The sequence below is a fragment of the Crinia signifera genome, chromosome 7 (assembly GCF_055691185.1).
Source record: "Crinia signifera chromosome 7, ASM5569118v1, whole genome shotgun sequence".
NCBI lineage: Eukaryota > Metazoa > Chordata > Amphibia > Anura > Myobatrachidae > Crinia > Crinia signifera.
The window spans coordinates 9358580-9385722 of record NC_139223.1 but is presented as its reverse complement, the minus strand read 5'-3'; the positions used below and the strand labels follow the sequence as shown (position 1 = coordinate 9385722).

Genomic DNA, 27143 nt, shown 5'->3' with positions numbered 1-27143 from the left:
GGAATTCAGCCCTAATATCATAACTGTATCATAACAGTAATTGATGCAACTCAAGTGAGAGTGAGCGGCACCAGTGAGAAAGAGCAGTAATACTAAAGCTCTGATTAAAGGGAATTCAACCCTAGTATCACAATACCAGTTGCAACTCAGTGAGAGTGAGCGGCATCAGTGAGAAAGAGCTGTAATACTAAAGCTCTGATTAAAGGGAATTCAACCCTAGTATCACAATACCAGTTGCAACTCAGTGAGAGTGAGCGGCACCAGTGAGAAAGAGCAGTAATACTAAAGCTCTGATTAAAGGGAATTCAACCCTAGTATCACAATACCAGTTGCAACTCAGTGAGAGTGAGCGGCATCAGTGAGAAAGAGCTGTAATACTAAAGCTCTGATTAAAGGGAATTCAACCCTAGTATCACAATACCAGTTGCAACTCAGTGAGAGTGAGCGGCACCAGTGAGAAAGAGCAGTAATACTAAAGCTCTGATTAAAGGGAATTCAACCCTAGTATCACAATACCAGTTGCAACTCAGTGAGAGTGAGCGGCATCAGTGAGAAAGAGCTGTAATACTAAAGCTCTGATTAAAGGGAATTCAACCCTAGTATCACAATACCAGTTGCAACTCAGTGAGAGTGAGCGGCACCAGTGAGAAAGAGCAGTAATACTAAAGCTCTGATTAAAGGGAATTCAACCCTAGTATCACAATACCAGTTGCAACTCAGTGAGAGTGAGCGGCATCAGTGAGAAAGAGCTGTAATACTAAAGCTCTGATTAAAGGAATTCAACCCTAGTATCATAATACCAGTTGATGCAACTCAGTGAGAGTGAGCGGCATCACAACACTCTTGAGTCACCACAATTCACACATAAACAACTGCCCAAAATGCATTTAGCCTAGATGTATGAAACATATAGCCTATAGCTCAGTGAGAGAGAGCCATAGTGCACCCAAACCTGCACATAAGAAAATACCGTATGATTAAAAGAAGAAACTTGGTGTGACTAATCTGATCAAGTGGTATTTGTATGTATAGTTTCAAGTCAGAGACAAATCTCCCTAGAAACTGAAAAGTATATCAAGTAATACACAGCCAAATGGTGGTTAACTACCCGAACCTATAAGAAAAGGAGACCAGGAATACAGTAATAAACATAACTGTCTGGTAAATTGCACTCCTTTCGAATCTAGGTGACACTAAATCCATAACTGAAGTTACTCCCAATATTTGCGAAACCCTGTGAGAGGGGGCTAGTAAACCTAGGGGTACTGACCCTACTTGAAAGGGTGAACCTTAAAACATCTGAGCCTCTCAGAAAAGGAACCTAACTAGGACACAACGTCTCTTTGTAAACCAGCATAAGGGGAACACTTTTATTCCCTTTATTCACTACTTTTTTCTTTCCGTGCAATGACACACCACATTATGTGTTGTATGTATGTATGTTCATTTTAACCTCTCTTGAAATTTCACAAGCAACAAAGGGAGACCACCACACGGATTCTATATGTTAAAAAATCCTGATAGGTTGTTCATCTCTCTTTTTTTAGATTGAATTAACAATAAAGTACAATTTTTAAAATTAAAAAAGACCAGAATATTTCCATCTGTTTGAAATATTCCTCCCTTTAGGTGTGCATCCATAGTGCAATTCTTCTCTCTTTTGAACCTGTACTAAGTAAAACTTCAAAATAAAAAACTTATTTGTTTCTCAGGTTCTCAATATTTTTTAGCTATCCTCACTGTGAGGTTATCAGACTCACAGTAAGACTGTAATTATGATATTTTATTATGTGTAGTGATTAATGTACTTTTTAGTCCATCTGTACCTTATTGTTCTCTGTAGATGTCTCTATTCTCCATGTGTGTGTGTATTTCCAGAATCATATAGTATTACATTGTATATCAGAGGATGTTACCCATATATGGTCAGACAGGAAATATCCAGGGCTGAAGTGTATAATTTCACCAAAAGGCTATGTCCACAGGGGGTGATCCAATTACCCTGCTATTGTTCCTGCTATTTACAGGAGAGTGATAGCTGAGGGACAATCTCCACAGGGGGTGATCAGGACATGACCCAATTAGCCTGCTATTGTTGCTTCTATTTACACTCCTTTGTGCCTTTCTGGATTCTAGGAGACACTGTGGAACCGGACCGAGCAAGTGGGCAGCAGCAGATGGACAGCTGTAGCTTGGAGGTGGGATATACCTGATTCTTGAATCCACCAATCCAGACCTTGGCCAAACCCACTGATGGTTCAAGCACCATAGGAAATTAGAAGGTTTTAAAATGACTTGCACACAAGCCAGCTGAATGTTAGTCGCAATCCTGGCTAAGAGGTCATACTCTGCCAAGGGATCTTGTGGAACACGTCGTCTGCCCGGGGTGGGCATCCTACTACACTATTGTGTGGAACATCTGCTATCACTGCTGTGTAGATAAGTGATAGTTTTGTGACTTGGAACGGTAATGCTACAAGGACTGCCATTTGGACTGCTACCAGATAGCATTTCTATGCTACATTTGCCTCTTGTTCCTGTCTTTATCTGCTTGTATGTGCTGTGGAAAAATAAACCGTATTCTGGTTTCATCTGCTCGGTGTCTGAGTGATTGAGGAACCCCGTAACCTCACACTCACCACTGGAAACAAAAGATTTAGAGATAAAAAAAAACCACAGAAAACGTTTTTTTTTTTTTAAATGGGCAATTAATCTATAAAAAACAGCAGCACGGTATGTGAAAGAATACACAGATATCCAAAAAAGAGACCCAATTAAGTGCAGCCACAAAATGATGCAGCACTTTATGTAAATATAAAGTGTATTTATTATGAAAACATCATACAAATCAAGAAAATATATACAGTTGTGCTCATAAGCTTACACACCCTAGCAGCATTTGTGATTTTCTGGCCATTTGTCAGGGAATATGAATGATAACTCACACACTTTTCTTTCACTCATGGTTACTGGTTGGGTGAAGCCATTTATTGTCAACGGGGCCGGTACAAGGTTCCCCGGCACCCTAGGCAAGTGGTCAGCACAACTCCCACCCCCACACACACAGTGGGTGCCACCCACAACCCATTCTACTATGCAGATTGTAAATAACTACTCACTCCATGACTTGCAGCGCCAGGGTGTCCGGCGCCCTCCTGCAAACCATACATTTTGCGCCCTTTCACATTGCCATTGCAGCAAGCTGCAGCCCGATTGTGGGAGTATCTCGGGTGCATGTACATGTATGCATACACCATCTCAGTGCTGTGTCCGAAAAATGTTGCAGGCACTAAAGGTGCCCATACATGCTACGAGAATCGCATACATTATGGGCTAGATCGCATCGCACAGCGTGCCTGCAATGTGTGTGCGATGTGATCCGAAAGCAGTACAAAAAGTATGTGCAGCACTCGTGACTGAGGGGGAAAGGAGGGGAGAGAAGGAGGAGATGGAAGAAGAGGGGAGGAGATTGAGGGGGTGGAGTGTTGAGGACTGGCAGCAGCACTGGCACAGCACACTGAGAAGAGGGAAGGAAGGGGAGGGGTGCTGCTGCCTGTTTGTTATTTGATTGACAGCTGACAGGCGCAGGGAGCAATGGGTAGGGGGCGGATCCGGACATGACATGTCATCCAGGCATTCACAGACAGCGCTACATGCCTCAGTGCAAGTGTCCCTGAGGAAGAGGGGGCATGTCGCAGGAGGAGCACAGTGTGTGCGCGGTGCAGGGAGATGCTCAGCTTCTCCATACTGCCGCCCGCTGTTAGACAGGTGCTACGGGCGGCGTGCAGGAGGTAGTGACAGTGAGGGCTGAGGCAGCTTTAGCAGAGCAGGGAGGGAGACGGCGCCTTTTCAGCATGGCGCCTCCCTGCTTTGCAGGAGCTTCTGAGTGGGTAGCACCGGCCCTGTGGTCACCTACTGGGCGCCGGGTGGGATCAGGGCTACTGCGGCGGCAGGAGACAGGAAATAGCCAGTCAACATAAGCATTTTGACCGGCACCTCCTGCAGCAAGTAAGAGGGTCCCGGGGGATGGGAGGGGGGAGATTCTTGGTGCAGGCAACATGTGGGGCCGCCAACAGGGTGATGCCGCCAAGTCACTCCATGGGGGGGGGGGGGTAGTATTAGGCGCGATGGCCGAATCGCTCAGGCAGGGGGGTGTCCCTGCTCCCAGCTACCGCTGCTCCCAGCTACCACTCTCCAGTGGCCGGCGCCCTAGGCAAATGTCTTAAGCTGCCGTGGTGGTGGCGCCAGCCCTGATTGTCAAACAACTGTGTTTTCTCTTTTTAAATTATAATGACAACAGAAACTACCCAAATGACCCTCATCAAAACTTTACATACCCTGGAGATTTTAGCCTGATAACATGTACACTTTGAATGGCTACTAAAGGTAACCATCCTCACCTGTGATCTGTTTGCTTAAAATCAGTGTGTGTGTGTGTGTAAAAGGTCAGTGAGATATGTCCTCTTGAAAGACCCTTGCATCTTTCATCCAGTGCTGCACTGACTGTCTGGATTCTGCGTCACGAACAAAGCAAAAGAATCGTCACAGGATCTGCGGGAAATGGTAATTGAACTGTATAAAACAGGAAAGGGATATAAAAAGATATCCAAGCAATTGAGAATGCCAACCAGCAGTGTTCAAACTCTAATTAAGAAGTGGAAAATGAGGGATTCTGTGGAAACCAAATCACGGTCAGGTAGAGCAACAAAAATTTCAGCCACAACTGCCAGGAAAATTGGTTGGGATGCAAAGAAAAATCCTCAAATAACTTCAGCTGAAATACAGGACTCTCTGAAAACAAGTGGTGTGGTTGTTTCAAGAGGCATTTGAAGAAAAATGGGCTGCATGGTCAGTCACCAGAAAAAAGCCATTCCTACTCACATGCCACAAAGCATCCCGCTTACAATACTCCCAACAGCACATAGACAAGCCTCAAAACATCTGGAACAAAGTCATTTGGAGTGATGAGACCAAAATTGAACTGCGTAGCCACAACCATAAACATTACATTTGGAGAGGAGTCAGCAAGGCCTATGATGAAAGGTACACCATTCCAACTGTGAAACACGGAGGTGGATCGCTGATGTTTTGGGGATGTGTGAGCTACAAAGGCACTGGAAACTTGGTCAAAAATTATGGCAAGATGAATGCGGCATGTTATCAGAAAATACTGAAATTTACACTGATCGGCTCGGAAGCTGCGCATGGGACGTACTTGGACGATCCAAGATGACAATGATCCAAAACACAAGGCCAAGTCGACCTGTCATTGGCTGCAGCAGAATAAAGTGAAGGTTCTGGAGTGGCCGTCTCAGTCTCCTGACCTCAATATCATTGAGCCAATCTGGGGAGATCTCAAACGTGCAGTTCATGCAAGACAGCCCAAGAAATTACAGGAACTGGAGGCTTTTTCCCAAGAAGAATGGGCAGCTTTACCACCTGAGAACATAAAGAGCCTCATTCACAACTACCACGAAAGACTTCAAGCTGTCATTGATGTGAAAGGGGGCAATACACGGCCTCCCAGCACCGCCATACACTATTCCGCCTCCTTACTGTGCACCCTGCTCCCACTGCTGCTGGACACTGCAGTCACCCTTGTCACCTGCCGCCAGACCCTGGGAGCAGCTGCACACAAGCCAGCCCCCGGCGGACATGGATGGGTAAGTACCCTCCCCGCCGTGTCCCGCCGTGGCAGCTTGTGACACACACCCCTACAGTCCCCTACACCCTGTGTGTCACCCCCCTACAGTCCACTGCACCCTGTTTTTCACCACCTATACAGTCCCCTGCACCCTGTGTGTCACCGCCCTGCAGTCCCCTGCACCCTGTTTGTCACCACCTATACAGTCCCCTGCACCCTGTGTGTTACAACCCCCTCAGACCCTGCATATAACCCCCTACAGTCCCCTGCACCCTGTGTGTCACCGCCCTGAAGTCCCCTGCACCCTGTTTGTCACCACCTATACAGTCCCCTGCACCCTGTGTGTTACAACCCCCTCAGACCCTGCATATAACCCCCTACAGTCCCCTGCACCCTGTGTGTCACCGCCCTGAAGTCCCCTGCACCCTGTTTGTCACCACCTATACAGTCCCCTGCACCCTGTGTGTTACAACCCCCTCAGACCCTGCATATAACCCCCTACAGTCCACTGCACCCTGTGTGTCACCGCCCTGCAGTCCCCTGCACCCTGTTTGTCACCACCTATACAGTCCCCTGCACCCTGTGTGTTACAACCCCCTCAGACCCTGCATATAACCCCCTACAGTCCCCTGCAGCCTGTGTGTCACCACCTATACAGTCCCCAGCACCCTATATGTCACTCTCCCTACAGTCTCCATCATCATATCTACACCGTGTGTAGCCCCCTGCATGAGACTGCCATTGCAAAACAAGTTGAAATGCCCTATCTTTATAATGGGGCATTTTTCTCAAAAAAAACAAACTGTAACTTATCTGAAAAACCTTAACCCCAAAAGGCTGGGACAAGCTCTATCTAATAAATCAAACCCCAAGTCTTAAATCTTCCTCTACCCTGAATTATGCCTTCCCAAAAATCTCCTCATAGACTATATGGGAAAATGGTCTTAAAAAGCTAAACAGGAAATGTCAGAAAAAAATGACAGTTGAATATTTAGGTTACTCCCAATTCCTCATTTTTTACTATTTTACTTTGAAATTTGACATGCAGCAGCGGGTGCAGCACCGGCGTTCATGCCAAATTTTACCTCAGTACGTTCAATCACTTTTGAGATGTACAGATGGAGTGTGATTCATCTCGCAAGCCATGAGCTCCTGCCAGGGGGCGTGCACGCACAAGACACTCACGCGTGCCATGGCAACGGAGCTCCACGCCGACGTCCGCTGCCTACCCCGCCACCACCGATGGTCCCCCTCGCCCCCCGACCCCCCATAACTCTGCCTGTCTCCCTGAAGCAGATACGGGCAGGGTCCCGCTGTCCAGCTGCCGATAGACTGGGACACGCTTGCGCGTGAGATGGTCTGGCGAGAGCCGGACAATAATGAGAGGGGCTCCATCTTTACTGTAGCCCCTCAAACACCATGCCCCAATCTCAGAAGTTCCCTATGGGAGAATTCTGTGTGTTTGATTCAGCCTTAATATAAGGGCTTGACCATGCCCTTATAAAATATAAATATATTTATACATGCACTATTAATATGTTAAATCTATAACATATGATCTTTTCATGAATATATACATATTAAAAACTTGTAAGCCCGCAAATGCTTAAAAAGCTAGTCTGATACCTTGTGATTGCCTCTGTGTTAGTGCACTCGTTAGTTCCACTCGCTGCCAACAGAAACTAGAAAAAAATATAGATTATATATTTTGTTTTTGTAAAAATAAATTTACAAATGAAAAACAAATAAATAAATAAGAAATCTTGAACTCCTAGTATACTTTTGTATATCTGTACTCGAACATATGCCTTTGTGGTCTTTGACCTCAAATAATCCCTCTGGATTTTGCCTCTAACCTATAGGTGTTCTATATATCATCTCTTATATATATGTATTCCCAAATTATGTGAATCCTCTGAGGACCTCAGTAAACACTGGCTATGGTCACAATGCCTAATGCTGGGTACACACCAGGACGACTAGGGCCCGATCCCCTCAATCTAGATCCAATTCCGACCAATTGGATGTAGATTGTGTGGTGATTGGGCCCTTTTCTGTCCTGGTGTGGACCGATACCGATCCGATGCGCGGTCCCGTGGGTCGGTCGGTCGTTATTGAGATCCTACCTGCTGCAGGTAGGATCTCAATGGCGACCATACAGCCGGGTGCGGGTCGCCATTGGATTGGACCCGCTCACGGTGCACATCGTGAGCGGGTCGTGCCCCCCCGTGTCACCGTGAGCGGGTCGGACGAGACATTGACGACCCGCTCACGATGTGCATCGTGAGCGGGTCGTCCTGGTGTGTACCCTACATTAGATCCCTTGTATTGAAGGTTCATCCAGGGTCACCACATCTAGATATGCATACATAGGAGTGCACACAGGAGGTGCCAGGGGTGCACAGGCACCTCCTAATGATGGACACCCCCGCACAGTTGCAGCCAAGGCCGGCATCGCAATTGAAGAGCATTTTTTCCACGGAGCGGAGCAGGGCTGGCTGCAGTGACATACAGAGCTGTAGATCTGATAATTTGTAAATGGTGTTTGCACAGCGCTCGGAATGGGGAGAAGGCTAACCCTTAGCAGCTCGCACCTGTAGGGGGGAGTCCTGTTACCCCCTAAAATGAGAACAAGTGAAGAATTTGGGTGGTGCTGGCGCTCTGGGGTTGCTGTGAGGGGTGGAAATGGTTATGAGTTAAGAGACGCTGATGGTGTACTTTAGCAGGTGGGCAAAAACTGTAGGCTGGGTGTTGAGAGGAGATATTAAAGGACCGGTGTGGTCTGTAGACCTTAGGTAACCTGTCCCTCTGGGGTTGCTGTGAGGGGTGGAAAGGGTTAAGAGTTCAAAGTCACTGATGGTGTACTTTAGCAGGTGGGCAAAAACTGTAGGCTGGGTGTTGAGAGGAGATATTAAAGGACCGGTGTGGTCTGTAGACCTTAGGTAACCTGTCCCTCGAAGAGTAATCTTTATACCTGGGGGACTTGAGGCTGGGAGTTCTGAGTATAGGTTGCTTGCTTCTGGGCTGTAGTGCCGGTACCTCAGATGCAAGGAGGATGTGTCAGAATAAGTCAAATAACAAAATGGTTGCTGCTGTTGCAACTTACCCTTAGGTCTTGTAGAATCAGCATGCACTCCTGTCCTGGATGTATCCTGGTGTGGCGATCGGACGGCAGGAGGAATGAATGAAAGATAGGCTGTAGACTAGTGCTTGGAGTATAGCACAATTTATTGTAAAAACAATATACAATTGGAAAAGGCTGGAGTACCAAACGCGTTTCATCCCATAAAGGGACTTTTCAATGGTGGGGAGTGTGGTGTCCATGGCCCGGTATTTATGCTGGTGGGGTTTGCGTTAATTACAGTGAATTTCACTGCGGCGGCCAATGCGCATGCGCAGAAGTCCGGCGCTAGAGCCCAAAGTGTATCGCTAGTGTGGGCTGGGACGGCGCATGTGCCGTACTCCGTGGGTGATTGGATTAGCGGGGGTGTGACGCTGGCTCAGGAGACGTGCTGGTTGGCGGGGTTAGATGTGAGTGTGACATCGGCTGAACCGACGTTCTGATAGGCCGGGTTCCGTACAGTCAGTAAGTGAGTGTTTACCTACTGAGCTCATGGTGCTGCGCTGTGATAGGAGGGTTGAGGGGGGCTCGCTTCCCCTCAACCTTAATGTGATTGAAGTGGTGGAGGGGGCTCGCTTTGGGGGATGTTATGGAGAATGAATCGCTGCCGGCATAAGTGGTAGCGATGTTGCGGCTGAATAAAAAGGGGGTAATAAATGGGCAGATTGTTGTGCACATGATCGCTTGTATTAAAGGTAGGATTGGAAATTATGATAGGAACAGTGGGGGTTATTTTGGTCTGTATGGAATGGACATGGTGAAGGTCCTATATTGATGGGGGATGGGTAACTAAATAAGCAGGAGGAAAGATGTTGTTTAGTTACAGAGGATGAATGGATAGATGGTTCCATGGGAATAGATGGATAGATAGTAATGTATTGATAGGAAATAAACCGGATATGTGGATAATGGAATGGGAGGTGACGGGGCATGGCTGAAAATGGGGGGGAGGGGGGGGCGGGGAGGGGAAAGGGGGGGGGTTGAGATTGGGGGGCGGTTTTATGGGGGGGGGGTTATGGGGGGGAGGGGGGGAAATGGGCAAGTAATACAAACTGTGCTGGATAATTGACGAAGAAGGTTTGGTTTGTGAGTGGTGTCTAAACCGGTTTGTAATGGTTTAGATACAGTCTCTGTTGGTTTCTAAAAAAGTCTGATCCCAAATAGTTTATTAATTGGTGGTTAGGCCACCCATTGTTGGTGAGTGGTAATGTCTTAGGGTTTCGGGTAAAGTGTTAGAATCCTTATGGGTCTATGTTGAGACCTAATGGGTGGAGGGTTTGTAGATCAAAAATCCATTTGCTCTCGACGCGGTTTATCCTCTTGATGTGGTCTCCCCCACGCCAAAAGGTATAGTTTGGTCGATAGCCATGAATTTAAGTCATTGTGGGTTGCAATTGTGTTTTAATCTGAAGTGTTCGGAGACACTGTGCTTCTGTAGTCCTTTCCTGATGTTTCGGATGTGCTCGCTAATTCTGACATGTAGTTTGCGTATTGTACGGCCTACATATTGTTGCTTGCATGGGCATTCAAGGAGATAAATAGTGTTCTTAGTGTCACACATCAGTGTTTTTTTGACGGTGAATTTTTCTTGTGTTTGATTGGATTGGAAGGTCTTGGTGGGTTTTGTTTGTTTGTGCTGCAAGATGTTACATCCCTGACATTTGCCACAATGGAAGAAACCTTGGCTGATTCCTTGTCCCTCCAGAGTGGTTTGTGTTAAGGTTTCAGTACTCGTGAGGTGATTTTTTACTAATTTTTGTCTTACATCTTTTGCTTTCCTAAAAACAATGTCTGGCTTGGGTGGCAGAATGGTTTTTAATTTCTCGTCCAAGTGTAGTAGGTGCCAATGGTTGTTCATGATGGATTTGATCTTGGGGGCTAGGTCTGAATACCCAGTGATGAATAGGACTTTGTCATTAATGGTCTCTGGTGGTTTAGTTTTGTATTTGAGTAATTCATGTCTGGGTTTTTGTTTTAGTTCCTGGAATGCTTTGTCTACCTGTGTTTTGTTATAGCGTTTTTCAAGGAATTGTTTTTGGAGGTCTTGTCCCTGTTCTACATACTGTAGTCTGATATGTTTGAACAATTTCGTCTATTGCGGGTAAACTGACTGTGTGGGATGCTGGAGATCCAGCTGGGGTGATGGTTACTGTCCGCTCTGATGTAACTATTGACGTCTACTTGTTTTTGAAATGTTTTGGTTTGTATTTGGTTATTTCTAAAGCTGATGTCTAAGTCAAGGAATTCCACACGGGTGTGACTGTAGTTCGTGGTGAAACTGAGATTTTTGGAGTTGTTGTTGATGTGTGCAAGAAATGTGTTGAGGGATTGTTCGTCGCCACTCCAAATGAAGAGCACGTCGTCTATGTATCGTACCCAGAGGACCAAGTTTGCCTCCAGCTGTTCTAGAAAGTATTGTATGCTCTCTAGGCCTTGTTGGTGATCTATGGAGGTATAAAGTGAGGTGACGTCACTGGTTGCTAGGAAATAGTGTTCCTGCCACTCTATTGTGTTGAGGATGTTGAGCACCTGTGTGGTGTCTCTGAGAAAAGCTCTTTGTTTGGTCACATGTTGCTGTAAGAATTAGTCAATGTATTCTGATAGGGGTGCCGTGAGGCAGTCGATGCCTGACACAATGGGCCTGCCTGGGGGTCTGGTAGGGTTCTTGTGGACCTTGGGAAGGTAATAAAAGACAGGTGTTACTGGGTTCGGTGTGTTAAGGAAATTGTATTCTGTTTTGGTTAAGATGCCTGATGTTTTACCCTGATTGAGTAGTTCTGTGAGTTCTTTTTTGAATTGTGGTAGTGGGTCATGTTTTAATTTAGTGTAGGTATTAGTATCTCCCAGAATGTTTGTAGCTTCAATGATGTAGTCATGTTTGTCCAGTATGACAATCCCTCCCCCCTTGTCAGCTGGTTTGATGACTATTGTGGGGTTGGCGCTTAGGTTGTTCATGGCTCTGGTTTCAGCTTTTGTCATGTTTTGTTTGTTACGTGGTGGTGGATTGAGTGCCTTTATATCCCTGATGACTGCTTCCTCAAATGTTTGAACATGGTTGCCTTTTAGGTAACTTGGGTTGAATGTGGAAGGTGGTCTTAATGTGGTGTGTTGAAATTCATTAGGGGGGGGTCTGAGGGTTGAGGTTAGGGTTTTTTCCCATGAAATATTTTTTGAGTGCCAGTTTTCTGGTGAAGTTTTTGATGTCCAAGTAAGTGTCGAATTTGTTTAATTTATTGTTAGGGGCGAATTTTAATCCTTTGTTTAGTACGTTTGTTTCTGGTGTGGTGAGTTGATGACTACTTAAGTTGAAGATCCCTGTGGGTTTGTTTGTGTCTGTTTTGTTGGTGTCATGTGCTTTTTGTGTTCCTGAGTGTTTGTTGTGTCCTCCTCTGCATCCTCTCCTCTGTCGCTGTGTTTTCTTTTGTTTGTTCTTATGATTGGAGGGGGTGCATATTTGCCTAGCTCTAAAAAATGATCTCCCCATGTTGGTGATGTTATGTCAATGGGGAGGGTTTTTTCGGTAGGGACTGTTTCTTGTATTGATGGCAGTATATTAATGGTATGATTAATTGTGTTGCCTCCAAGGGGTGATGTTTCTTTTGTGTTGGAACGTAAGGTGACTTTTGTGAAGTCGATCCACCCTTGTTCGAATGATTGTCTTGCTATGTCTGTGTATGTGTTGGGTAGGTCATCTTGGTCATCTATTGTGTAGATGGAGAAACTTTCAGTGTCTGCCTCACTGTGAACGGACAGTTCTAACAGTTCTGGTGTAGTGGGTGCCTTGGCCGGTTTGGTGTGCAATCTTGTCATGTATTGTTGGTATGTCAGATTGAGTTTCTTATAGATGGGTGTATGTCCAATGTTACGATTTGTGAATTTTTATGTTGTTCCTTGTATTTATGTGACTGTTTCTGCAGTGGTGGGATTGGTTTCTGTGGTTTGTTGTGGTTCTTTATCCCATACTTGTCTTGTAAGATTTTTGATTTTTTTGGTCTGAATCAGTGATTCTTCCTGGTTTTTTTAGGCGTGTTAGCATTAGGGTCTCTAAGGCTTTGTATTCTGTGTCCCCTTTGTGTGTTTCTAGGCTTTTGTCTAAATTCTGGATGTTGACTTCTATATTTGTGAGTTCCTTACGTCTCTCTCTGACAATGAGTTGTATCAGTTTGGTAGAACAGTCATTAATGATGCTGTCCCATTCTTTAATAAAGTCACTATTTTGTTGGTTATGTGTAGGTGTTTTTTTGATGCGAAACCCCTTAGGAATTAGATCATGTTCTAAGTACCATTCTAATGTGGCAGCATCCCACCAATAACGTGTTTCTTTGTCTAATAATTTTTCTAACTGTAGAAATGTTTGACAGAAGTTGTTAGTGGAGGTGTTAGATGGTTTGGTGTTTGTCTCTATGACATTGGAAAATAGGTCATTGGCCCTTTGCTGTCTATCATTTCTTATGTCTAGGATACCCATGCAAGTGTGTGTGCTTCCAGCGGCTGTGCAAACTAGGATGAACAAGAGCCGATAATTTGTAAATGGTCTTTGCACAGCGCTCGGAATGGGGAGAAGGCTAACCCTTAGCAGCTCTCACCTGTAGGGGGGAGTCCTGTTACCCCCTAAAATGAGAACAAGTGAAGAATTTGGGTGGTGCTGGCGCTCTGGGGTTGCTGTGAGGGGTGGAAATGGTTATGAGTTAAGAGACACTGATGGTGTACTTTAGCAGGTGGGCAAAAACTGTAGGCTGTAGGCTCCTCTCAACACCCAGCCTACAGTTTTTGCCCACCTGCTAAAGTACACCATCAGAGCTGTAGATCTGCCTGTAGGGGGAGCTGAAGTGCACAGCTCGTCCTCTCAGGCATTTATGAAAGCAGCACGGGGCCCTGGCTGGAATCTGGATGTGGACTCGGAGGACTTCCTGGCTGCCTGGTGACTGAAATGTGCTGCTTATCAGGTGCTGCCTGGAACGGGGTTTTGGATGCTATGACTATGTTTTAGAGGTGGGAGGGTATAAAAAGTTGTTTTTATATTGGTCATTTTATTGTGTCAAAAAGGTGTGTGTATCAGCTTATTATATGTATAGTGTGTGTGTGTGTGTGTGCATAGAGGGCCTGTGTGAGCTGTAGCCTCCTCTTTTGAGCCACTGGCCGGATGCTGCCCAATGCTGACAATTAAAGTAGCTTCAGTGTGTGGCGTGTATTTAACCACCCTCTTGGTAAGAAGCATTTAACCCCTGGAAATGAGAATTTCACCCCACCCCCCTGGCAATGAGCATTTGAAAGCCCCCCCCCCCTCCGTGGCATAATATGCGATGTAATGGGCATCATGGTCTGAGGCATAACGTAAGGGGCATCCTGGTGTGTGGCATAACGTGTAATGGGCATTATGGAATGTGGTATACTATTTAATGGCTGTATTATGTGTAATATGCATTGCAGTGTAAATGTTTGGCGAGCCTGAGGGGTGCACTGTCCGTATTGTCGCTATTCATTTAAAACATTTTTGTCAAGCCCTGGCATAATGTGTAATGGGCATTACGGTGTATGGAATTGGCATTATGTGGGATGGGCATTATGTGGAATGGGCATTACTGTGTGATGAGTATTATTGTGCGTGGCATTATGTCTAATGGCCATTACAGTGTTTGGCATTATTTGTAATAATAGCCGATGATGGACACGCCCAGTAGGCGGTTATGGACACGCCCCTCCAATGGTGCACCTCCTAAGAAAATGGGCTGCGCACGCCTATGTATGCATAATGGAGGTACCCAAAAGAAATATATGTTCTGCTCTGTGCTCTAACGCGTTTCCCCGCCTTTTTGGGGTTCTCAGCGGCTTCCTCAGAGAGTCTGCAAGTGGCAAGACTTGCCACTTGCAGACTCTCTGAGGAAGCCGCTGAGAACCCAAAAAAGGTGGGGAAACGCGTTAGAGCACAAGTCCACTGGCAATACACTTAAGAGGATTGGTACCATTTATTACACTGTGACCAGCTTGCCTGAGAGAATCAAACTCCGGATAAAGTTGTAATTCTGGCTAATCAGTGCCATCAACTGGGAGAACAGGACATAGCAGCACCAGGTCATCTGTAAGGTACCCATATTGTCTGGCCAGACCTAATAAGTTGGTAAAATTCCATCTAAATACTAACAAATACTACAGTTGGAATAAATCTAACAAAGTTATGAAAAATTTGGGAATGCATAGTGACTGCCTATAACATCACAAGTTTTAACAGTACTAACCCATTAATACCAGGATCGGATTACAGTTAATACAACCGGTTGTATAATCCTGCCCCCCCCCCCCCCTATTTTTCATATTTTGTGTGTTTTTTACTGTATTTTTACTAATATTTTTATTTTTATGTATTGTATGTATGTATGTATTGTTTTTTACTCCAGTCGGGTGCGCAGCTCTATTCTTGTATATACGTACAGATATATGCTAGATGTATCCTGATGGGGGACACGGACATGGAGCACACAGTGTAGGCCGCTGCTGTCAGGCTGTGTACACGGTGGTGATGACACAATTTTATAAGCACATATCTGTTAGTAGAGTATAGTGTACCTGTTATCTACAGTGCACATCCTCTGTTATGAAATGAAAGTGAAAGAATACAGAGACAGTTAGTGCGCAGGATAGAGGATGTATATAGTCTGAGCACAGGATATATATAAGACAGACAGACGGAGAGAGACCTACAGTAAGAGACATGGAGTACAGACAGCTGAAAGAGAACATCCGTACCTTCAGCCTCGATGAATGCGCTCAGGGGAATCGGAGAAATAAACGGGGTCTCCGGAAATGGTTTGATTGCACAGGTCATGGTAAATCCGACAATGCTCAGGGGTATAACCGGGTTCTCCTGCAGCTGTTTGGTTTCACAGGACATGGTAAATCCTCTCTGATCAACTCCTGTATATACTCCCTGGAAGATAACATTGAATTTATTGAACATTCTGATGCTGGAGATCAGGAAGAAGGAAAGACCATGATAAGAAAAGCCTATGGGATCACCAGTAACATCACCATGGTGGACAACAGAGGGTACAATACAATGGACAACTTCCAAGGAGCTGAGGTTTACGCCCAACTGGGTAAGTGGCAGCAGTGACTGTACTGGTTATATTATAAGAATCAGCTTTATTGGCCAGGTATACTTGTGAATACTAGGAATTGGATTTAGATTGCTGTGCAACAGCCAGTTAAGGTGCCCATACACTAGTAAGATTTATCTGCAGATCTGGCTGGTTGGAACAAAAACATGGTGATGGATGAGTGACAGTTTGGCAGTTTTCCAGCATTTCCAAGCAAATTTTTCAACTGTCATTTGCACTCATCCATAACCATGTTTTTGTTCCAACCAGCCAGATCTGAAGATAAATCTGCGTGTGTATGACCACCTTAAGGTACAGTTAAATAGTGACAGTACAGATATACATAACACATAAAGGTATAGGCTAGATGTGCCCTGGGGGTTAAAGACACATAGAACATACATTATCTGAGCTGCACAGCGCCTAGGCAGCCATCAGTGGCGCCACTGGTCATTGCAGCAGCCAGGTAGGTAACAGTATAAGCAGGGACAGTACAGTATCACACAGGGAACACATACCCGCCGAGCTGCACAGCACCTAGGCAGCCATCAGCGGCGCCACTGGTCATTGCAGCAGCCAGGTAGGTAACAATACAGCAGGGAGAGTACAGATATACATTGCTGTGCAGTGCACAAGATAGGGGAGACTTGGGGTTACATGTGGCTGAGTGCACAGTTCCTAGGCAGCCATTTTGTGGTGCCATCTTGCTCATGCTGCTCACAGCAGCAGAAGGGCTCAACAGGCCATCTTCCCTTGAGGCAGAGGGAGAGCCAGTGTGGGTGGTGGAGGTGGTGGTGGAGGGGGAGGGAGGAGAGTGAGTCCATGAGCGTGGGGCCGCGGCGCTGTCCGTCTCTGGCCTGGTTGCCCTGCGTCAGATCCTTTTCTCTTCTGGGGGGGGGGGAGGCACAGGCTGATGCTGCCGTGGAGGGGGCCATGCTGCTCGTCCCTGGCCATCCTGCGCCAGGGATACTCAGCACTCGCTGCCGGGGGGCCGCAGCACTACCTCTGCCTTCTCCCTCACCTCCTCTGCCACCACCATGCTGTACGCTGCTCCGGAGGCCAGGGATGGTGGAGCTCCGTGGATAGGGGATCGGAACTCCACATGCATGCGACCATCCCTGGCCTCCACCAGAAGTAAGCAATCCAGTACTGTCACACACATTACCTCTGTCACTTGTACAGCGGCACTGCTTAAATATTACTGTAGTTTACATCATGCAAAAACTCCTGGAAAAAGAATTCAGACATAATTCTGATGGACAGTTTGAAACCCCATGGTTTCAAACTGTCCATGAGAAAGATAATGAAAAGAAAAAAAAAATATGATTGTATTAATAGTTCATAAAAAAATTATATTATGATCAATTGGGTATCTCATAAAAGTTTAATAAATCTCATATAGGGCATGTTATGATCGGGACACCTTACCAAACCTAGAATAACATTTAGAAGGAACAATAATATTAAAGACCTTATTGCACCAAGTCTATTACCTTCAGTAAAAAAAGAAACGCAATCCACATGGCTTCCACCTAAACCAAATGGATGCTTTAAATGTAATAAAAATATTTGTTTAACTTGTAAATATATTACTAATAAGCAGAATTTAATAACTTCTTCTTATAATCAGAAAACCTTCCCAATAAAACAATTCATGAACTGTGACACAGTTTACTGTGTCTATGTTTTAGAGTGTCCCTGCAAATTACAATATGTAGGCCGTACAACACGTAGTATTAAGATGAGATTTAGGGAACACAGAAATAATATATTGAAAAAAGTACAAAACCATAGCATTCCCCGTCATTTTCTCGATAAGCATACAAGTGACCCTACCAACCTCTCGATCACTGCAATTGAACATATTGTCAATACAAAAAGATTCAGAAAACGCTGTTGAGCCGAAACATCGTGGATCTTTAAGTTAGAAACCCTCAAATCCCAGGGACTTAATGAAGCTCTGGATTTTGCAGGCATAGAATAACAGTAAACTCTTCTTCTCACAATAAAACCTAATATAACAGAACCCAATAAAATGTATACATTTTTGTCACAAAAGATTCCATTTGTACTTCATGCGGGTTGGGTGAATTGTGATCAACCATTGGTGCGTAGCAATGCGACTTCAATGGTTTGCAGCTCCCTCCTTTCCCACCTTCTATGAACTTTCAACAGATGGTAGATCAAAAATATCAATGTTTGTGTCTGATATTCTTTAATGTTTATTTACCATGTAAAATATGCTTCTCCTCCTATTTCTGTAAGATTTTGTATATTATTCATGCTCCTAACCATTTCAAATGGAGCTGGATTAACATACGGATATAGCTACTGTAAGACCGTTTAATTGAACCAAATAAATGATTACTATCTATCAATTATTATTATTATTATTATTATTATTATTATTATTATCATTATTATTTTTCTATTATAATTCCATTATAATTCCATTATAATTTTATATATTTATTTTTGACTTATATATCTATGTAGTTTTTCTCCTGTTATATTAATTAATTGTTTATGTGTATGTTCTCTATATTTACTATGAGACATGAATGTATTAATATACTCTTCATTGATTTTTAGGACTATTGAAACTTTAGCGCGGCCCCTTTAATAACTGTGTACACTTTTCAGTATCCATATGAAAATTAAGATTATATACTATATATACATATGACACTAATTATATTACTTTATATTTAATGATTCTACTAATTATTCGATGTACTATTAATATATATCCTGTTTCCCTCTGATGATTGTTATATAAATCTAGAAATACTGGTCATCCTAAACAATCAAATGATGTAACTCTCTCTGACCCTATCTGGCTGATTAAATGAAATCTAGTACTCCTCGAATTACAAGTGGATTGAATGAATTAAAACTAATTGGTTGATCCAATTGAATCTACAATTTAATCCTTTATCTATTTAAAATTTGCGATTCAATTATGAAGTTATTTATAATGGTATTTTTATTTTTCAATACTGGACACACTGCTTCTTACCTTTATTTTTATTTACAGTTTAAAAGTTTAAAATATGGTAGAATGCGTATATTACAAACAATAATGAGATAATTGATAATTAAGAGTGACAGTCCAGTCCATAAATAGCCTTCGGGCTCTGATGCTGCATCCGTCTTGAAAAAGTTTCCAGCATACAAGTGGTTACTAAACGCGTTGACGTCAGCAAACACAGTGTGAGGTCTCCTGATTGCCCGACTTAGCCGGACCACGCTACATGCTATCTTCCGCGGTTTGCATTGGAAGTGCTGCCGGCTCACCAAGCCCTCCAGCACGGACACAGTGCATTGCCCGCCCAACACCGCTGCCTGCATTGGAAGTGCTGCCGGCTCACCAAGCCCCTCAGCACGGACACCGTGCGTTGCCCACACAAACACCACGGGTTATTCTCAAAATTTGAGTCCTATCTCAATCATTGAATGTGAATACCAAGCAATCACTTTCTTGGAGATATTTTGGGGGAAATTTAAAAAAAAAAATCGTGAAAATAAATCGGATTTTCATATGAAAATACGATTTTTTTAGGTGTATACATATTTTTGGCATTTACTATGCCAAAAATACTTATTTTCGTATTCTTAATGATGGGACATTCATATTTGTGTATTTACAAATACGAATGAATACACCTTCGAAAGAATATGGCAAAAATCACCATTCAAAAGAATGGTGGTTCCTGATTTACTAAGCGGCCGTATTGATAATACGGCCGCTAATTAGTGGATAATGACTACGAATGTACGGCAGGAAAATACACTTTATTTTCCTTTCATATTTGGCAGAAGCCTGCATGGATCAGTCAGATCCGTGCAGGTGTCGGTGTAAAAAATAGAGAAATAAATAAATACATTTAAAAAAAAAACAGCGTGGGATCCCCCCCACAGCTGTAACCAGCACCAGGCTAAAAGAGCCGGGGCCGGTAATAAAAAAATCAGGAAACCCGACAAATAGGGGTTCCCCGATTTTTAAAATCCAGCTCCAGGTCCGGGGCTGGTTCCCAGAATACGGGGGACAAAATGAGTAGGGGTCCCCCGTATTTTAAGCCCCAGGCCAAACCAGCCAGCAGGGTAATGTCACAGCTGGGGGACACTTATTAGATATGGTCCCGTGGTCAAAACATCACCCTACTGACCAGTCAGCCTGGCCAGGGGCCCTAGGGAAGTGGGGACCCCCCACTAATAAAGGGTCCACCCCCTCCAGGACTTACCTGACCAGGCTGAAGCCTGGTGCTGTCCCCGGTGACCCTGTGCGGTGGTCACCGGGCTAATTGAAGTGTCAAAAAATAGAATAAAAACTATTGTCTTTTACTGTGTAACTATGAGTCCAAGCAAGCCTCAACCGCAAGCTGGCACTTGGAGAACCACAAGTCCCAGTCTGCGGGGCATTAAAGGGGCCACTGGCACTTGTAGTTCCACAGTTAAAAAAATAGTCAAATAAACACACACTGACACACAATAAAAATAAAACTTTAATACATCCAAAGCCCATACATACTGATACTTACCTATCTTGAGCCCGTAGGTAGGTCCCTGGGTCTTGGTCCGGTGTCCTGTCCTGTTCCGGATCCATGTCGACATTCAGCTCCATGTCGATGTCCAGGTCCATGTCGGCGGCGTCTGGTCCGGGTCCGAAGAAATCCATGGGGGACCGGCGATTCCTGCAGTTCCCCGCATCGGACTGATGAGAGGCGCAGAGATCTTTCATCTTCCGCGCCTCTCCACTGAATGATTCTATTGGCCGCTAGGCGGCCAATCAGGAGTCTCTGCTCCTGATTGGCTGCCTAGCGGCCAATAGAATCATCACCGGGGATATTTTTTTGATCTGTGCAGACTGCCTGTAGGAATTCGTATTAACGGCCGTATATATGACCGTTAATGCGAATTAATACGACGGAGGGTTACAAAGCAGTCGTATTTGACTGCTTTGTAAATTCCCCTCCGGAACACGAATCTGCATACAAAGTATGCATTCGTATCAAGAATACGAATATAATTTGTTGTATTCGTATTCTTAGTAAATTTCCCCCTTAGTATCAGTTACATATCATGTCCCCAGTAGTGCTGTTATAGATGTATGTCCCCAGTAGTGCCAGTTACATATCATGTCCCCAGTAGTGCTGTTATAGATGTCTGTGCCCAGTAGTGCCAGTTACATATCATGTCCCCAGTAGTGCTGTTATAGATGTCTGTCCCCAGTAGTGCCAGTTACATATCATGTCCCCAGTAGTGCTGTTATAGATGTCTGTGCCCAGTAGTGCCAGTTACATATCATGTCCCCAGTAGTGCTGTTATAGATGTCTGTCCCCAGTAGTGCCAGTTACATATCATGTCCCCAGTAGTGCTGTTATAGATGTATGTCCCCAGTAGTGCCAGTTACATATCATGTCCCCAGTAGTGCTGTTATAGATGTCTGTGCCCAGTAGTGCCAGTTACATATCATGTCCCCAGTAGTGCTGTTATAGATGTCTGTCCCCAGTAGTGCCAGTTACATATCATGTCCCCAGTAGTGCTGTTATAGATGTCTGTCCCCAGTAGTGCCAGTTACATATCATGTCCCCAGTAGTGCTGTTACAGATATTTCCTTTCCAGTAGTGCTTTTAGCAAAAATGTATGGTTTTCGTAATAATTTGGATAATGGATATTTGGATAAGGGATACTCCACCTGTACCAGTGAGCCATGTGTGCCGGGGGCAGTTGGCTCCAGCTCTAATGAAAAGCAAGATTATAGACATATATCAGCTATTTCATGTTAATTTGGTAAGTTTACATTGTGCAAACATCAAAGCTATGGGGCATTATTATAGTTACCTTATTATTACCCTTACTGTACATGGGGGCTGATTATGATTCACTCGCAGTGAACCAAAATCATCCCCTGCCCCGATGGCCGTGTTTGCTCATGCTCATTTCTGCGCAGGTGTAAACTCCATCTGTGAATGGTCGTGGTGATTTGCAATGTCCTCGGCCGTCCGCACTGAGCAGTGCGGGGGCGAGTGGAGGCAGCCTTGGGTGTCGCCCATAGCAACACCCATTGTTTCATAGACGTACCCATGAAAACACTGGGCGTTCCCATGGGGTTGCGGGTGGGACGAGGTGTGCCATGGGCAGGCGGCTGATGTCTGTTTTGTCTGTTCTGTCTTTGTCCCACTTACCACAAATATAAATCAGTCTCCACTGACTTATATTTGTGAAGGCAGGGGAAATCATTTGATAGTCGGTGACCATCGAATGATTTCCCCTGCCGCAGGCACATGGGAGGGCATGCGTCTTCGTGACACAACCCTTCGGATGGTTGCGAGGGTTGCGAGGGTAAACAGCAGTGGGGGGCGTGCATTCGCAGGGGCGGCATCACAAGGACTAAGTAAGCTGCGAGATTCACAGTTTACTGAGTCAACCAGAATCACCCCCATGATGTAGCAGGTTGTGATACCCGCAGCACCAATGATATTCTGGTAGATGGAACACTTTGCAGTGTCAGTTTACAGTTGGAGTGCTTTTTATCATGTCTACAATTATTCATTGGATTAGATGTTATCTCTATATCTCGCTCTTGTGACATTGTAATTTTCTGAATTTTGAAGATGGAGTGGGGCCAAAATGATGCAGTTCAGAATGTTGGGGGGTGAGGGGGGGGGAGGTGAAGAAGGTGTTTCTTAGTCGCAACTGGGGGACATTAAGATGACCAGATGGATTTTGGTGTTACACCTTGGATTTTTTGTTTCTGTACCAGGAAACTTCTTCCCTCTGAATGAGCGGGTGGACTGAAAAGATAATTACACTGATATGATGGAAAAAGTGGAGCGATCTGAAATGGACCCAAATTACACAGACTTCATTGTTCCTGTGCTGGTTTATAGGTAAGTGATTTGTTACCTTTTGCCTTTAAAGGGTCAGTGTGATGTGATGAGCTGGGCGGTGCACATATTACAGTAAGCTGTCTGTATATTGCACATTCCCTGCACACCTCTATGTGACAGCACAAGGGGTCAGTGTGATATGATGATCTGGGCGGTACACATATTACAGTAAGCTGTCTGTACATTACACGTTCCCCGCACACCTCTATGTGACAGTACAAGGGGTCAGTGTGATGTGATGAGCTGGGCGGTGCACATATTACAGTAAGCTGTCTGTACATTGCACGTTCCCTGCACATCTCTATGTGACAGTACAAGGGGCCAGTGTGATGTGATGAGCTGGGTGGTGCACATATTACAGTAAACTGTCTGTACATTGCACGTTCCTCGCACACCTCTATGATACAGTACAAGGGGTCAGTGTGATGTGATGAGCTGGGCGGTGCACATATTACAGTAAGCTGTCTGTACATTGCACGTTCCCTGCACATCTCTATGTGACAGTACAAGGGGCCAGTGTGATGTGATGAGCTGGGTGGTGCACATATTACAGTAAACTGTCTGTACATTACATGTTCCCCGCACACCTCTATGTGACAGTACAAGGGGTCAGTGTGATGTGATGAGCTGGGCGGTGCACATATTACAGTAATCTGTCTGTACATTGCACGTTCCCCGCACACCTCCATGTGACAGTACAAGGGGTCAGTGTGATGTGATGAGCTGGGCGGTGCACATATTACAGTAAGCTGTCTGTACATTGCACGTTCCCTGCACATCTCTATGTGACAGTACAAGGGGCCAGTGTGATGTGATGAGCTGGGCGGTGCACATATTACAGTAAGCTGTCTGTACATTGCACGTTCCCCGCACACCTCTATGTGACAGCACAAGGGGTCAGTGTGATGTGATGAGCTGGGCGCTGCACAAATTACAGTAATCTGTCTGTACATTACACATTCCCTGCACAGCTCTATGTGACAGTACAAGGGGTCAGTGTGATGTGATGAGCTGGGCGGTGCACATATTACAGTAAGCTGTCTGTACATTGCACGTTCCCTGCACATCTCTATGTGACAGTACAAGGGGTCAGTGTGATATGATGAGCTGGGCGGTGCACATATTACAGTAAGCTGTCTGTACATTGCACGTTCCCCGCACACCTCTATTTGACAGTACAAGGGGTCAGTGTGATGTGATGAGCTGGGCGGTGCACATATTACAGTAAGCTATCTGTATATTGCACGTTCCCCGCACACCTCTATGTGACAGCACAAGGGGTCAGTGTGATGTGATGAGCTGGGCGGTGCACATATTACAGTAAGCTGTCTGTACATTGCACGTTCCCCGCACACCTCTATGTGACAGCACAAGGGGTCAGTGTGATGTGATGAGCTGGGCGCTGCACAAATTACAGTAATCTGTCTGTACATTACACATTCCCTGCACAGCTCTATGTGACAGTACAAGGGGTCAGTGTGATATGATGAGCTGGGCGGTGCACATATTACAGTAAGCTGTCTGTACATTGCACGTTCCCTGCACATCTCTATGTGACAGTACAAGGGGTCAGTGTGATATGATGAGCTGGGCGGTGCACATATTACAGTAAGCTGTCTGTACATTGCACATTCCCCGCACACCTCTCTGTGACAGTACAAGGGGTCAGTGTGATGTGATGAGCTGGGCGGTGCACATATTACACTAAGCTGTCTGTACATTGCACGTTCCCCGCACACCTCTGTGACGGTACAAGGGGTCAGTGTGATGTGCTGAGCTGCACGGTGCACATATTACAGTAAGCTGTCTGTACATTGCACGTTCCTCCGCACACCTCTATGTGACAGTACAAGGGGTCAGTGTGATGTGATGAGCTGGGCAGTGCACATATTACAGTAAGCTGTCTGTACATTGCACGTTCCCTGCACATCTCTATGTGACAGTACAAGGGGCCAGTGTGATGTGATGAGCTGGGCGGTGCACATATTACAGTAAGCTATCTGTATATTGCACGTTCCCCGCACACCTCTATGTGACAGCACAGGGGGTCAGTGTGATGTGATGAGCTGGGCGCTGCACAAATTACAGTAATCTGTCTGTACATTACACATTCCCTGCACAGCTCTATGTGACAGTACAAGGGGTCAGTGTGATATGATGAGCTGGGCGGTGCACATATTACAGTAAGCTGTCTGTACATTGCACGTTCCCTGCACATCTCTATGTGACAGTACAAGGGGTCAGTGTGATATGATGAGCTGGGCGGTGCACATATTACAGTAAGCTGTCTGTACATTGCACATTCCCCGCACACCTCTCTGTGACAGTACAAGGGGTCAGTGTGATGTGATGAGCTGGGCGGTGCACATATTACACTAAGCTGTCTGTACATTGCACGTTCCCCGCACACCTCTGTGACGGTACAAGGGGTCAGTGTGATGTGCTGAGCTGCACGGTGCACATATTACAGTAAGCTGTCTGTACATTGCACGTTCCTCCGCACACCTCTATGTGACAGTACAAGGGGTCAGTGTGATGTGATGAGCTGGGCGGTGCACATATTACAGTAAGCTGTCTGTACATTGCACGTTCCTCCGCACACCTCTATGTGACAGTACAAGGGGTCAGTGTGATGTGATGAGCTGGGCGGTGCACATATTACAGTATGCTGTCTGTATATTGCACGTTCCTCCGCACACCTCTATGTGACAGTACAAGGGGTCAGTGTGGTGTGATGAGCTGGGAGGTGCACATATTATAGTAAGCTGTCTGTACATTGCACATTCCCCGCACACCTCTATGTGACAGCACAAGGGGTCAGTGTGATGTGATGAGCTGGGCGGTGCACATATTACAGTAAGCTGTCTGTACAATGCACGTTCCCCGCACACCTCTATGTGACAGCACAAGGGGTCAGTGTGATGTGATGAGCTGGGCGGTGCACATATTACAGTAAGCTGTCTGTACATTGCACGTTCCTCCGCACAGCTCTATGTGACAGTACAAGGGGTCAGTGTGATGTGATGAGCTGGGCGGTGCACATATTACAGTAAGCTGTCTGTACATTGCACATTCTCCGCACACCTCTATGAGACAGTACAAGGGGTCAGTGTGATGTGATGAGCTGGGTGGTGCACATATTACAGTAAGCTATCTGTACATTGCACGTTCCCCGCACACCTCTATGTGACAGCACAAGGGGTCAGTGTGATGTGATGAGCTGGGTGGTGCACATATTACAGTAAGCTGTCTGTACATTGCACGTTCCTCGCACACCTCTATGAGACAGCACAAGTGGTCAGTGTGATGTGATGAGCTGGGCGGTGCACATATTACAGTAAGCTGTCTGTACATTGCACGTTCCCCGCACACCTCTATGAGACAGCGCAAGTGGTCAGTGTGATGTGATGAGCTGGGCGGTGCACATATTACAGTAAGCCTTCTGTACATTGCACATTCCCCGCAGACCTCTATGTGACAGTACAAGGGGTCAGTGTGATGTGATGAGCTGGGCGGTGCACATATTACAGTAAGCTGTCTGTACATTACACGTTCCCCGGACACCTCTATGTGACAGCACAAGGGGTCAGTGTGATGTGATGAGCTGGGGGTGCACATATTACAGTAAGCTGTCTGTACATTGCACGTTCCCCGCACACCTCTATGTGACAGCACAAGAGTCAGTGTGATGTGATGAGCTGGGCGGTGCACATATTACAGTAAGCTGTCTGTACATTGCACATTCCCCGCACACCTATATGAGACAGCACAAGGGGTCAGTGTGATGTGATGAGCTGGGCGGTGCACATGTTACAGTAAGCTGTCTGTACATTGCACATTCCCCGCACACCTCTATGAGACAGCACATGGGGTCAGTGTGATGTGATGGGCTGTGCACATATTACAGTAAGCTCTCTGTACATTACACGTTCCCCGCACACCTCTATGAGACAGCACAAGTGGTCAGTGTGATGTGATGGGCCGTGCACATATTACAGTAAGCTGCCTGTGCATTACACGTTCCCCGCACACCTCTATGAGACAGTACAAGGGGTCAGTGTGATGTGATGAGCTGTGCCGTGCACATATTACAGTAAGCTGTCTGTGCATTACACGTTCCCCGCACACCTCTATGAGACAGTACAAGGGGTCTGTGTGATGTGATGAGCTCGGTGGTGCACATATTACTGTAAGCTGTCTGTACATTGCACGTTCCCCACATGCCACTATGAAACAGCAGAAGGGGTCAGACACAAATATTATATTAAGTGACCTGATCATTATCCGCCCAATTGGCCACCAGGTGTCATATATTCCTCTCTCTCTGTCCATCACAGATATCCAGATTCTGATTGGTCAGTGACTGAGGGGATTACCACTCACTTTAGAGT

The 27143-nt window shown here is 45.4% G+C and overlaps 1 protein-coding gene across 1 annotated transcript in view; it reads left to right on the top strand.

The window, feature by feature from the left end:
• Positions 1-15197: 15197 nt before the first annotated feature.
• LOC146021357 (uncharacterized) overlaps positions 15198-27143 on the top strand; it is a 38560-nt gene continuing 26614 nt past the window's right edge. The window contains exons 1-2 of the mRNA XM_083155145.1: positions 15198-15859; positions 22626-22752. Of these exons, the coding sequence (XP_083011271.1) occupies positions 22679-22752 (74 nt within the window). The 5' untranslated portion in view covers positions 15198-15859; positions 22626-22678. The remainder of the gene's footprint in view (positions 15860-22625; positions 22753-27143) is intronic.